The 12465-nt window shown below is 44.4% G+C and overlaps 1 protein-coding gene and 4 non-coding genes across 5 annotated transcripts; 1 reads left to right on the top strand and 4 right to left on the bottom strand.

Annotated features, from left to right (window-relative positions):
- Positions 1-5562: 5562 nt before the first annotated feature.
- LOC124003269 (importin subunit alpha-1-like) lies at positions 5563-10359 on the bottom strand. The gene is made up of 11 exons (XM_046311372.1): positions 10316-10359; positions 9890-10006; positions 9634-9774; positions 9259-9347; positions 8874-9142; positions 8377-8471; positions 7842-8105; positions 7311-7544; positions 6567-6749; positions 6017-6166; positions 5563-5766 (listed from the first exon to the last, which is right to left on the bottom strand). Exons 2-11 carry the CDS (start codon positions 9953-9955, stop codon positions 5677-5679), a joined length of 1581 nt encoding a protein of 526 aa, XP_046167328.1. The 5' UTR covers positions 9956-10006; positions 10316-10359; the 3' UTR covers positions 5563-5676.
- Positions 6282-6416, bottom strand: LOC124004470. The gene has a single exon (XR_006833454.1). It is a non-coding gene; the product is annotated as a small nucleolar RNA SNORA84 (small nucleolar RNA).
- On the bottom strand, positions 7655-7782 carry LOC124004471. The gene has a single exon (XR_006833455.1). It is a non-coding gene; the product is annotated as a small nucleolar RNA SNORA84 (small nucleolar RNA).
- On the bottom strand, positions 8726-8853 carry LOC124004439. The gene has a single exon (XR_006833424.1). It is a non-coding gene; the product is annotated as a small nucleolar RNA SNORA71 (small nucleolar RNA).
- A 313-nt stretch (positions 10360-10672) lies between the features above and the next one.
- On the top strand, positions 10673-10745 carry trnar-ccg. The gene has a single exon. It is a non-coding gene; the product is annotated as a tRNA-Arg (tRNA).
- Positions 10746-12465: the final 1720 nt, after the last annotated feature.

Raw genomic sequence — 12465 nt, 5'->3', positions numbered from 1 at the left:
CCGTATACCACTATTCCACAATTTTGGGGGCATGTTATCAGGTTACCTTCTCAGACGAGTCCCGTGAAACTTCTCTTAGAGCAAAATGGAGAACACCATTGTGTTCGTGAGAGTCTCATCACTCCATAGAGGGGTCATATCAGTGTGTGTAGAACAACCCGTTCGGATGCTACAGACGTTATCAAGGGAAGACCAACTTCTGGGATGTCTTCTGGTTTGAAAGAAAAAAACGCTGTAGCTCTGCCACCTTCCACCGGTTGTCACTAGTTACCACAGCCACAAAGTACAAATTGGCTATATCGTAATAATTCATGATTTTTTTTATTGAAGGTTAGGGTTAGGCATTAGGTTAGCAATTTGGTTAAGGTTAGCTCTAATATCAGATACATTTTTAAATAGGCTGAGTTTAGCCATTGTTACGACTTTGTGGCTGTGGTAACTAGTGAAGTCCCATTCCACCTCAGATGCATAAGGCTGGACATCTGCAAATGTGGTGGATTGAGACACAGCCCATGCATCTCTAGAGTAAACAAACGGATTTTGACTGGATTTTGTTTTATTGTGCCTCGAGCAGAGCATGGTGGGGTGGCCTCAAACTGAGAAATTAATATTAATTTTATATTATTTTATGCCCAGCTCATATGGCCCCTTGATGATGTGAGGCCTGAGGCAAATGCTTCTTCTGTCTAATGGTAAGTCCATCATGGCATATGGTTTACATCGTTTTCATGCTCATCCAACCGTTCAGTGAAGATGAAGCCTAGGCTAATCACCGGTGATTGCAAATAAGATACTTTGAAAACACTGCTGTTCACTCAAAATTGGGAGTTGTTGAGAAATACAAATTGTCAGCTTCTACAGACAGATCCCACTTAGAGAAACTAGTTAAATCAACATTTCAACCAAAACAAATCAATGTGATGATGTTGAATCGATGTGGGAAAACTGACTGGATTTGCAAAAGTCATCAACTTAAGGGCATTTTGTCTTCTTTTCACCCCTTTTCACATAAATCCAATAACATGGTGACATGTTTTGTTGATTTCATGATGAATTCACATTAGATGAAAACTCAAACAAATGTAAATCAAAAATAGACGTTGAATTTACATCTGTGCCCAGTGAGATTAGTCTTTTCTTTTCAGCAGTAAGTATTTGCTTTCCAAACTGTATGTTTTTCCCGCTATTGTATTTTGAAATTTGCAAAAGGCAAACTGACAGCAGCAACCAACCATAGAAATATAATCCATAGATAGAAGTTTCCATTCAAGTCAGGACTGGCAGCCATTGCCAATGTACCCATGAGTTTAACAGTCAAATTCCCAGGGTTAGAGATTCCATAACCCTTCTATGAATTACATGTCTATGACCACAAAAGAACAAGCTGTTCTACTGTATATTTACCACGCTTGCTGAATCCACAGCTATTTTTTAGATGCTCCTCGGTGGCTAAATGATGCTCTCTGGTGTAGTATTTTGAAGGCTTTTATTTAGGCCTATGTTTGTTCAGACAACGGTAGCCTAAAATTATTTTAGGCAAATTTTTTAAATTTCAATTTATCAGAGGGTGCAGCAGCACCGCCGGCCTCCCTACTTGCCAAAACCCATGTAGGAGGCTACTGAGAAAAAGCATGTGCAGAAAATACAGATTTGGTTGCTCTGTCCTTAATTATTGTTGAAGATCATGTTCGGCGAATGACTTCATAAAAGTCACTTATCTCTTACCACTTCCTAAATCCGTTATGGTCTGGTGTGGGTATAATAGCTAAGTTGGTAGAATTATATGTTTTGCTGGAGAAATGTGCTGTAGACGTATAGTTTGTAGGTGTATAAAAAACTCTCGTAAACGACAATGTGTAAGTCGCTCTGGATAAGAGCGTATGCTAAATGACTTAAATGTAAATGTAAATGTGAAGTATTGGCAATGATTTAGAGTGAAAATATGGATTCCTTTGTAATGGGAATTTTAATGTTTTATTTTTCTTATATCAAATAATTTCTGGGTAACCTTACTGTGATTGTTTTCAATTAAAATGGACGAAAATAAACAAAATAGCTTCTTAGCAAAGAGCAATTTCTCTAAAAATAATTTGCTAGGACTGTCTAGGAGCAGTCTGAGTGGGGAGGTGAAAACTGAAAACGATCAGTTATTGGCAGGGAGGTTTGGAACTCTCTTTATTTTTGGTCTATTAAGTAATTTACCGCCTGGTGACCGGCAGGCCAAAACTCCATCCCACCAAAACAGGCAGACATTTCAGGCGATCTTTTCAAACAGCTCTTACATTAAAATGGCATTATCATAATTTTCACAATCTTATTAATTTACATTTACATTTAAGTCATTTAGCAGACGCTCTTATCCAGAGCGACTTACAAATTGGTGCATTCACCTTATGACATCCAGTGGAACAACCACTTTACAATAGTGCATCTAAATATTTTAAGGGGGGTGAGAGGGATTACTTATCCTATCCTAGGTATTCCTTAAAGAGGTGGGGTTTCAGGTGTCTCCGGAAGGTGGTGATTGACTCCGCTGTCCTGGCGTCGTGAGGGAGTTTGTTCCACCATTGGGGAGCCAGAGCAGCGAACAGTTTTGACTGAGCTGAGCGGGAACTGTACTTCCTCAGTGGTAGGGAGGCGAGCAGGCCAGAGATGGATGAACGCAGTGCCCTTATTTGGGTGTAGGGCCTGATCAGAGCCTGGAGGTACTGAGGTGCCGTTCCCCTCACAGCTCCGTCACGGATGCGAGCTTCAACTGGAAGCCAGTGGAGAGAGCGGAGGAGCGGGGTGACGTGAGAGAACTTGGGAAGGTTGAACACTAGACGGGCTGCGGCGTTCTGGATGAGTTGTAGGGGTTTAATGGCACAGGCAGGGAGCCCAGCCAACAGCGGTTGCAGTAATCCAGACGGGAGATGACAAGTGCCTGGATTAGGACCTGCGCCGCAGGCAGGGTCATGTTGTAGAGCATGAACCTACAGGAACGGGCCACCGCCTTGATGTTAGTTGAGAACGACAGGGTGTTGTCCAGGATCACGCCAAGGTTCTTAGCGCTCTGGGAGGAGGACACAATGGAGTTGTCAACCGTGATGGCGAGATCATGGAACGGGCAGTCCTTCCCCGGGAGGAAGAGCAGCTCCGTCTTGCCGAAGTTCAGCTTGAGGTGGTGATCCGTCATCCACACTGATACACTTATTCCAACATAAATATATAAACTCAGCAAAAAAAAAGAAAAGTCCCTTTTTCAGGAACCTGTATTTCAAAGAGAATTAGTAAAAATCCAAATACCTTCACATATCTTCATTGTAAAGGGTTTAAACACTGTTTCACATGCTTGTTCAATTAACCATAAACAATTAATGAGCAATGCACCTGTGGAATAACAGGTTACAGACAGGAAGGCAATTAAGGTCACAGTTATGAAAACTTAGGACACTGAAGAGGTCTTTCTACTGACTCTGAAAAACACAAGAAGAAAGATGCCCAGGGTCCCTGCTCATCTGCATGAACGTGCCTTAGGCATGCTGCAATGTGGCATGAGGCCTGCAGATGTGGCCAAGGCAATAAATTGCCATGTCCTTACTGTGAGACGCCTAAGATAGAGCTACAGGGAGACAGGGAGGACAGCTGATCCTCGCAGTGGCAAACCACGTGTAACAACACCTGCACAGGATCGGTACATCCGAACATCACACCTGCGGGACAGGTACAGGATGGCAACAACAACTGCCTGAGTTACACCAGGAATGCACAATCCCTCCATCAGTGCTCAGACTGTCCGTAATAGGCTGAGAGAGGCTGGACTGTCTTTTAGGCCTGTTGTAAGGAAGGTCCTCACCAGCGTTTATTGTCAAAGGAATGAGCGTTACACCGAGGCCTGTACTCTGGAGCAGGATCAAATTGGAGGTGGAGGGTCCGTCATGGTCTGGGGCGGTGTGTTACAGCATCATCAGACTGAGCTTGTTGTCGTTACAGGCAATCTCAACACTGTGCGTTACAGGGAAGACATCCTCCTCCCTCATGTGGTACCCTTTCTGCCGGCTCATCCTGACATGACCCTCCAGCATGACAATGCCACCAGCCATACTGCTCGTTCTGTGCGTGATTTCCTGCAAGACAGGTGTGTGAGTGTTCTGCCATGGCCAGCGAACAGCCCTTTTGTTCAGGGACACATTATTCAATTGATGTTAGTCACGTGTCTGTGGAACTTGTTCAGTTTATGTCTCAGTTGTTGTATCTTATGTTCATACAAATATTTACACATGTTAAGTTTGCTGAAAAGTTGACAGTGAGAGGATGTTTATTTTTTTGCTGAGTTTATATAAAACACAGGAAATCAAGTTTACTGCACTGGGCCTTTAAGCTCATTCTTGAAGTGCATATTGTACCTTCACACAAGTATATCCTCAAGATACTTTTGAAACAGTGTTATATCATTGATAAATGTCATTTTGGTTGTTTGGTTTATTACAGACCTATCCTCCATCACCTCCACTCTTCATAAGGCCAGATATCGCTGTGGTCCTCCACCTGACCCAACAACCTTCTACGCACATGGAATAGAGAAGTAAAGAGTAACAGCAGTGAGTCTAGAGGCCTGGCCGGTGTGAAGGGTGAGAGTAACAAACATGAGTGAGACAGAGGCTTTACTTGCGCTGGTGATCTGCACTAAAGAGGTTTTCCTTTCCTACCAGTCAAAGATCCATGTAGCAGACATGAACATACTGGGCCAGGAACAGAAGATCAGCCCCGGTACAGAACATCTTGCAGTCTCCAACAGACCAGCTCAAAGTCCTGTGGTCCAGGGCAGACCAACAGCTGAGCCCCAAGACCAGCACAGAGGGTATGCTTGGCTTTGGGCGTAAGGCCACCTCCCAGTTGACCCCATCAAATCTGTAAGATTCCTGTTCATATCCTGTCTAGAAACATTAGTGGAATACACAGACCCCTGGCCCATTTAGCATGCAGAGTTGGTTGCATGGCAATTGTTGACGAGTGATAGGTAAAGTGACATGGTCAAAGATTGATTGTCATCTTACACAGGTCATCTGGGATCAGACACTAAATAGATGAGGATAGGAGCGCACCGCTGTCATTTTAAAATTAGAGCCAGTCATTGTATTTTAATTGTGAGCATGTAACATTTGTTCCGATTGCAATTTAAAAGACAATGATATCCCATTTTACAAAGGATGTACACCCCTTCACCAACGGGAGAAACAGACTGTGGGTTATCCCAAGGGTGTCAATAATATTAGCATGTACTCTGAATGACACGACTAAGTTAATGTCACAACTTAACTTCCCATTCCACATCAGCCAATCATGGCTCTGCCTGGTGTTCTCACCCCCCCAGCTACTTGTGCTAGTTACACCATTTAGCTCTGATGGAACAGCCTGGGAATACCCAATTAAAATGTTGTTATCCATGTTTAAAATGCTGGGCACTTAAGTATACAATGTGCATGTCATGTAGTAAATTCAGTGTGGTGTAGACCACCAGAACCTCCATTTTAAAATGATTTATGTTTACCAAAAACCACCCAATTTGACACCACATTTTGTAATAAAGTTTATTTACAGGTTGTAGAACAAGGAAGTGTCTGTACTTATGTACACTTGTGAAATTGTGAAGGACTACAGTACACATACAAAAAGACATACAGGACACAAGAACATTTAAAAGTTGAAAGTGCTTTGGTTCTCAGGAATTTGGAAGGCGTAGCCGTCAGTTGTGATTTCTGGAGCAACAGACTCATCCTCCTCATCCTGAAAGCAAGACAGATGGTGTCAACCAGAATAGTTTTAAAATTGGCAGAGTATCATGGCAGAGTTTCACTCAAAAGAGCTGTACTCTACCAATAACACCTGAAGCTTGGGGAATAAAACCAGGCTTATGGTCAATGTCTCCTTTTGATAACAATCAGCCGCTTCACCCATGAATGGACCTGAAAGACGTGAGACAAGCTAGAGGACATAAGTGTATTTGGACTTTGTCATTGCTTGGTGAAGGTCTCACCTCGCCAGAGAAGTACTTCTCGATGAGGTTGAGAGAGGCCTTGTAGACCATCTCGTTCTCGTGAGACTGCAGCGCCTCAATCTTGTCCAGGCCACCACACTCCTCGATCATATCGCACAGCTTCTCCACCTCGCCGATCTTCTCTCCTGCCTAAGACGTTTAGTATGGGTTTTTACACACACGCGAATCCACAGTACCCATTTCTAATTTTAAAACCAATAAACATAACATGCACATTCAAATGTTAAAATCAATGCTAAAACATGAATGTCTCAACAACCGGGCTACAGAAGTTACTTGGAGTGGTAGCTCCCATGCATAAATCGCAGAGATTAATATTTGCCGGTCAATCAAAACCCACAGATCAGCACGGTCCAGCTGTCTCTAGGAACCACTCGGCAAACTGTCAGTGTTATAGGGTGCTCATTAACCATAATGTGTTACTGATAGAATTCTGGGTTATAAGAGGGACATCTTGACCTTCATAATGATTGTGTCATCACTTAAGCTCTACCCATTGGTTCTTCTAACAGACCAGAGATGAACTTACCAGGAAGATGTTGGTTATGGCGTCCAGAATGACCAGGATGGTCTTGCTGTCCTTAGCAGAGAGCAGGTTGAGCAGGGGCTCCAGCACATTGGCCTGTACCAAATAGATCACCTGATCCACTGTCCCCCCGCTGGTGTAGTTGGTGATGGCCCACACCGCCTCCTTCTGGGTCTTGTAGTCTCCCTGGTTGAAGAAAGACAAATGAGGCAAGGTCATAGAGCTAGGGGACTCATCTTTGTATTTGTGCCATTGTAGTGTCTATGACAGCACCATCAACACCATTGAGGCCATATCAATTTTGGAGCAGTCAATTTCCTTCATGATTGGCTGATCACTCCTGATGTCCCAGTTGGACATGACTCCAACAGGTTAAACAGGAGAGATCAGCCAGTGAAGTCCCAACAGTTGAGTACATTCATATGGCACTGCCCATGCTAACAACATTTTGGCCACTAGAGGCCGCTATCAATCTCGATGGGCAGGGCTCACGTCATGCAAAGACTCATTTCTGCTGTCGGCACCCTCAGACAAGGAGTGCAGATGTTTGTGGAGCAGCACAACAGAAACAAGGCATAAGATCAGTAAGCATGAAACCGAGGAAAACAGTCGAACGGGGAGGTCAAATCTGGGGCTGCATGTAGCAATAGTCTAGGTCCTAAAGGGACAAATTAATCTAGTCGATCAGCCCTCGATGCATAATAGCCCCTGAATGGTTTGCCCCCTAATGAAGAACCCTTGTCGTACCTTTTTGAGGATGTCCACCAGCAATGGAACGAGGCCGGCGTTGAGGACTTCCTGGATCTGGGTGTCCTTGCCAGCCGTGACGTTGGACAGGGTCCAGGCCGCCTCCTTTTGGATGTTGGACTTGTGGTGGCGGAGCAGCGCGGGGAACATTGTCAGAGCGCCTGAGTTCAGCACACACTGCGTCTGCTCATCTGTGCCAGTCACAATGTTGCCCAGCGACCGCAGAGAGGGAGTCTGGGACAATGGGAATTTAAAAATAAAGGGGGAGGGGGGGGGGTCAGGATTTGGATGCAAGCTACACAGTTGACTCATGTCTGTGACAACAGGCTTTCCTCAGTAACTTGGAATGTCTCAACAACCGGGCTAAGGAAGTTACTTGGAGTGGTAGCTCCCATGCATAAATCACAGATAATTTTAATATTTGCCTGTCAATCAAACCCCACAGATCAGCAGTCTCTAGGAACCACAAGGCAGACCACTACAGGTGCAATCAAAAATGTAAAGCCTGGTAACCGTGGAAAAGGGACGTACCACGATGGTGAGCTCCCCGGAGCCGAGCAGCTGGACGAGGCGGGGTACCAGGCCGGCCTGCACCACTACTTCGATGCGCTCGTTAGGGCCGTCCGTCAGGTAGGACACGGCCCAGCAGGTGTCGGCCAGCACCTCCTTGTCATCGTGGTGGAGCAGGCGCACCAGCGTGGGCAGCAATAGCTGCACAGCCGCCAATGGCGGGGCAGGGTTCTTGTTCCGACAGAGGTTAGACAGGGTCCATGTCACGTTCCTAAGGTAACCAGACTGAAAGGAGCAGGGAGATGTTGTTAGAGATCAATGTGCCACACCGTTACCAGCTATATTTAGATTTATTGGAGGCATCAAATTGAGGTAATGAGCAAAGATGAAGATGAGAAAGCTAAAGCAGTCAACTTTATTATAGCGCATCATAAATCTACCACACCTATTTTACGAGAACCACCAGGAAAAATAGCTGACGAGTGGAATTTTCCACAGCACTTGCTAACAAATTCCACAACAATCCAGAGGTTTTAATCATTATATGTAAACTTACAGAAAACACAGACAGGTCAGGGGCGGCCAGCAGAGTCAGGAGAGGCTCAATGGCGCCGTGTTTGATGACCAAGTCCCTGTAGGTGGAGCCATCACCTATGGATAAGGAGGAATCAGGCCATGTCAAAAATGTGGTCACAGAAGACCGTTGACCTGGCATACAACCAGAGTAAGGAGGCTTATTGCAAAAGGTATATTGAACTAACATATGTTCAAGTAGTAGAAATTTCAAAAGAGAAATACTGATATAAATTGATATTGTTAACTTCCTGGTAGCAATATCAATATTTATCAGCATTTCTGGTGTAACAAACATGAAGTTCCACACTAAAGTTGCACCAGCGTAAAGATGTTTGAAAGACACAGGGTTTGACAGGAACAGTTATTCCAACAAACACGGGAAAAGCTTTCAGATCACTCTTCCTGTACTATCAATGACAATGGCAACAGTCATGCCATAGTCACTTTCGATACAGGTGAAAGTGTGCCCTCTCATACCAGCGATGTTGCCCAGGGCCCAGACAGCCTGCTCGCTGATGTGGGGGTGCGGGGACATCACCAGGCTGATGAAGGCGGAGATGGCTCCTCCGTCCACCACTGCGGTGGTTTGGTCCGAGTTGCCAGATGCGATGTTGGTCAGGGCCCAGGCCGCCTCGAACTGTATGGGAGGACACTCAGCCAGGCCCAGGAAGCGGACAAAGTTTGAGATGAGCCCGGCGTCGATAATGCGATCAATGGGAGGGTGCCTCTCTCTGGACAGCAGCTTCCTGTGGTGGAAGAAGGCCGGGTCGAAAGTCTTGGTTAGGGGTGGACAAGGCCTACAGTCAGAACGGAAACAGTGATTACCCAACACCGGTTTCCAATGGAAAGCTTAGTGACTTACCTGGCTGCCTGGGTAGCCTGCACCTGATGATCTAGGCTTTGGCTATTTACACCAGCCACAATCTCCTCAACCGTCCAGTGCTGTGCAGGCTATGGAAACATGGCAGGATTACACATTAAATACATGACCTGGCACGCCCTCTGTGGAGCGTCTGCATGCGTATCAATGGAAAAAAGTGACAGAATATAGGCACTAGCTAACAGGCCTCTGATCGAGTACAAGACAGAAAAGCACCAAATCAATCTATTGGGAAGAGGGACAGCTTTGGCTTGCTCACCCTTTGTTGATGGCATGTACAAAGTCATAATCCAAAACTTGCCATTGCCCGTTTTACTTTCAAATAAGGGTAGTTACAATATGGATACAAAATATTACCTGTGCATTTTGGTCCTTCTCTTGGAGTGGAGATGTAGGCTCATCTGGGCAGATACTGACGTTCCTTCTTTTGAGAAGCTGGTCATCTTTCTTTGCCTTTCGAAGTTCGACATTGACCTCGACTCTTCTGCGCCTCAATTCCTGCAGATGAACAGTCAAGTAAGCATGGTTCTAGACAAATGGCAATACTGTAAACTAGGTGTTAATGATTGACTAATCAATCAAGATATAGGCATCAATGGCGATATCAACTTACGTTGGTATCTTTGCCCTTGTTTTTGAATTGGGTGATACGATCGGCGTCGTTCGCAGTTGTCGACATTGTTTTCGTTGCTTATTGAACAAGACGATGAGTTCACTGTAGTGTTGATCACTAAGGTAATGGGGGGACATTTAAATGTTAGCTCTGTGCCCGTCTTAAATAAAATAACCAACGTTCTCCTAGTTAGCAAGACAGTTCCGCTTTCCTGCTGCCCGGCGAACTATAATCTGACGTAGACCACCATGTGGCCGGTTGAAACCGCTTAAATGTACCATTTAGTCATAACCAGTACACCAGAAAATCAGTCATAATGTAACACTATGTCAACGCATATCACTTATATCGAATGCACCCAGTAACTATAATAGTTTTACCATTAAAATAAACCAGAACTAACAAAAGCATATGGACCGCACTCACCTTGTTCTTGTTCTTACTGGCAATGACGTCAAACGTGAGACCGACTTTAAATTTCCGGCTTTCTCGATCTGTGATTGGCCCATTCGAGTCAAAGCACCTCTTCATTGGCCCCTTTTTGAAAAAGTCAAAAAGAGTCACTGGTGGTGATGCGCTGTTATCGCGAGACGATACTACAGTTTTTCACAAAGTGTGACTAAATTTGCCTGCGACATTTCGCAGAGCACAGTAGTTTGGTTAAACCTGGTAGCAAATATGTTCATCATGAAATAAAATATACCCATTCTATGGAACTTTTCATGCATTTGGCGTCATGTTTTCAGAGTTATAAATTGTGCCTGTGCTCACTCGGAACGTGATGACCCAGTGGCCTAATGGATAAGGCATCAGCCTCCGGAGCTGGGGATTGTGGGTTCGAGTCCCATCTGGGTCGTATTTAGTTTCCGTTTTACGTTAAATGACATAGCACATTATAAATGATTGATAATAGCTACATGGATTATAAAACCGGATGAATGCACTCCGACAACAATTTGTCTCATATAAATGTGATTGCATTTGCAAACGTCACAACTAAGCTATGGAGCCTTGACCCACGAAAATGTACCATACAAATCAATCACATACATAGCAATAAGGTTTAATCACGACTTTAATACAAATGTTTGAAATTTGCAATACCCACGAGCATCCAAGCGTCGCCTCGCGGTTTGTAACATTGTGTCCAAAAGGGGGCAGTGGTTCTACGCGTTTGACTTTTACCGGTATAGGCTACACATTCACAGTGGCAAACAGAATTGTATTTATTTATTTAACCTTTTTTTTAACTAGGCAAGTCAGTTAATTAAGAACAAATTCTTATTTACAATGACGGCCTACCAAAAAGGCAAAAGGCCTCCTGCGGAGATGGGGGCCTGGGATTAAAAATACAAAATAAATACAATATAAATATAGGACAAAAAACACATATCAAAACAAGAGAGACAACATAGCACTACATAAAGAGAGACCTAAGACGACAACATACCAACGCAGCAACACATAACAACACAACATGGTAGCAACACAACATGACAGCAGCACAAAACACGGTACAAACATTATTGGGCAGAAACAACAGCACACAATGGTCAAGAAGGTAGAGACAACAATACATCACGCGAAGCAGCCACAACTGTTAGTAAGAGTGTCCATAATTGAGTCTTTGAATGAAGAGATTGCGATAAAGTTGACCAGTTTGAGTGTCTGTTGCAGCTCGTTCCAGTCGCTACCTGCAGCGAACTGAAATGAGGAGCGACCCAGGGATGTGTGTGCTTTGGGGACCTTTAACAGAATTTGTCTGACCGAACGAGTGTTGTATGTGGAGGACGAGGGCTGCAGTAGATATCTCAGATAGGGGGAGTGAGGCCTACAAGGGTTTTATAAATTACCAGTGGGTCTTGCGACGTGTATACAGAGATGACCAGGTTATAGATCAGTATAGAGTGCAGTGATGTGTCCTATAAGGAGAATTGGTGGCAAATCTGACGGCCAAATGGTAAAGAACATCTAGCCGCTCGAGAGCACCCTTACCTGCCGATCTATAAATTACGTCTCCATAATCTAGCATGGGTAGGATGGTCATCTAAATCAGAGTTAGTTTGGCAGCTGGGGTGAAAGAGGAGCGATTACGATAGAGGAAACCAAGTCTAGATGTAACTTTAGCCTGCAGCTTTGATATGTCCTGAGAGAAAGACAGTGCACCGTCTGTCCATACTCCCAAGTACTTGTATGAGGTGACTACTTCAAGCTCTAAACCCTCAGCGGTAGTAATCACACCTGTGGGGAGAGGGGCATTATTCTTACCAAACTACAAGACCTTTGTTTTGGAGGTGCTCAGAACAAGGTTAAGGGCAGGGAACGCTTGTTGCGGACCTGCTCTCATTTCGTACAGAGAGGAAGATGCGAAGCGAGAGGGATAATTGTGCCCAAAATCTGTCTTCTCCAGCAGGTGGCGTTTTTTTTCACTCACCAAGCGAGGAGTTTTTGTATGGAGATCAATAAGCGTGTCGAATTCGGTTACAAAAAATGTAATGTCCTTATTTGCTACGTGTGGATTATTTGATCGAATATACATTTCGTAATGATTGCGTTGTTATGAGTGTACTGAAATA

The sequence above is a fragment of the Oncorhynchus gorbuscha genome, linkage group LG18 (genome assembly GCF_021184085.1).
Source record: "Oncorhynchus gorbuscha isolate QuinsamMale2020 ecotype Even-year linkage group LG18, OgorEven_v1.0, whole genome shotgun sequence".
Lineage (NCBI taxonomy): Eukaryota > Metazoa > Chordata > Actinopteri > Salmoniformes > Salmonidae > Oncorhynchus > Oncorhynchus gorbuscha.
Note: the sequence above shows the minus strand (reverse complement) of the source record. Positions and strands in the feature narration are given on the sequence as shown.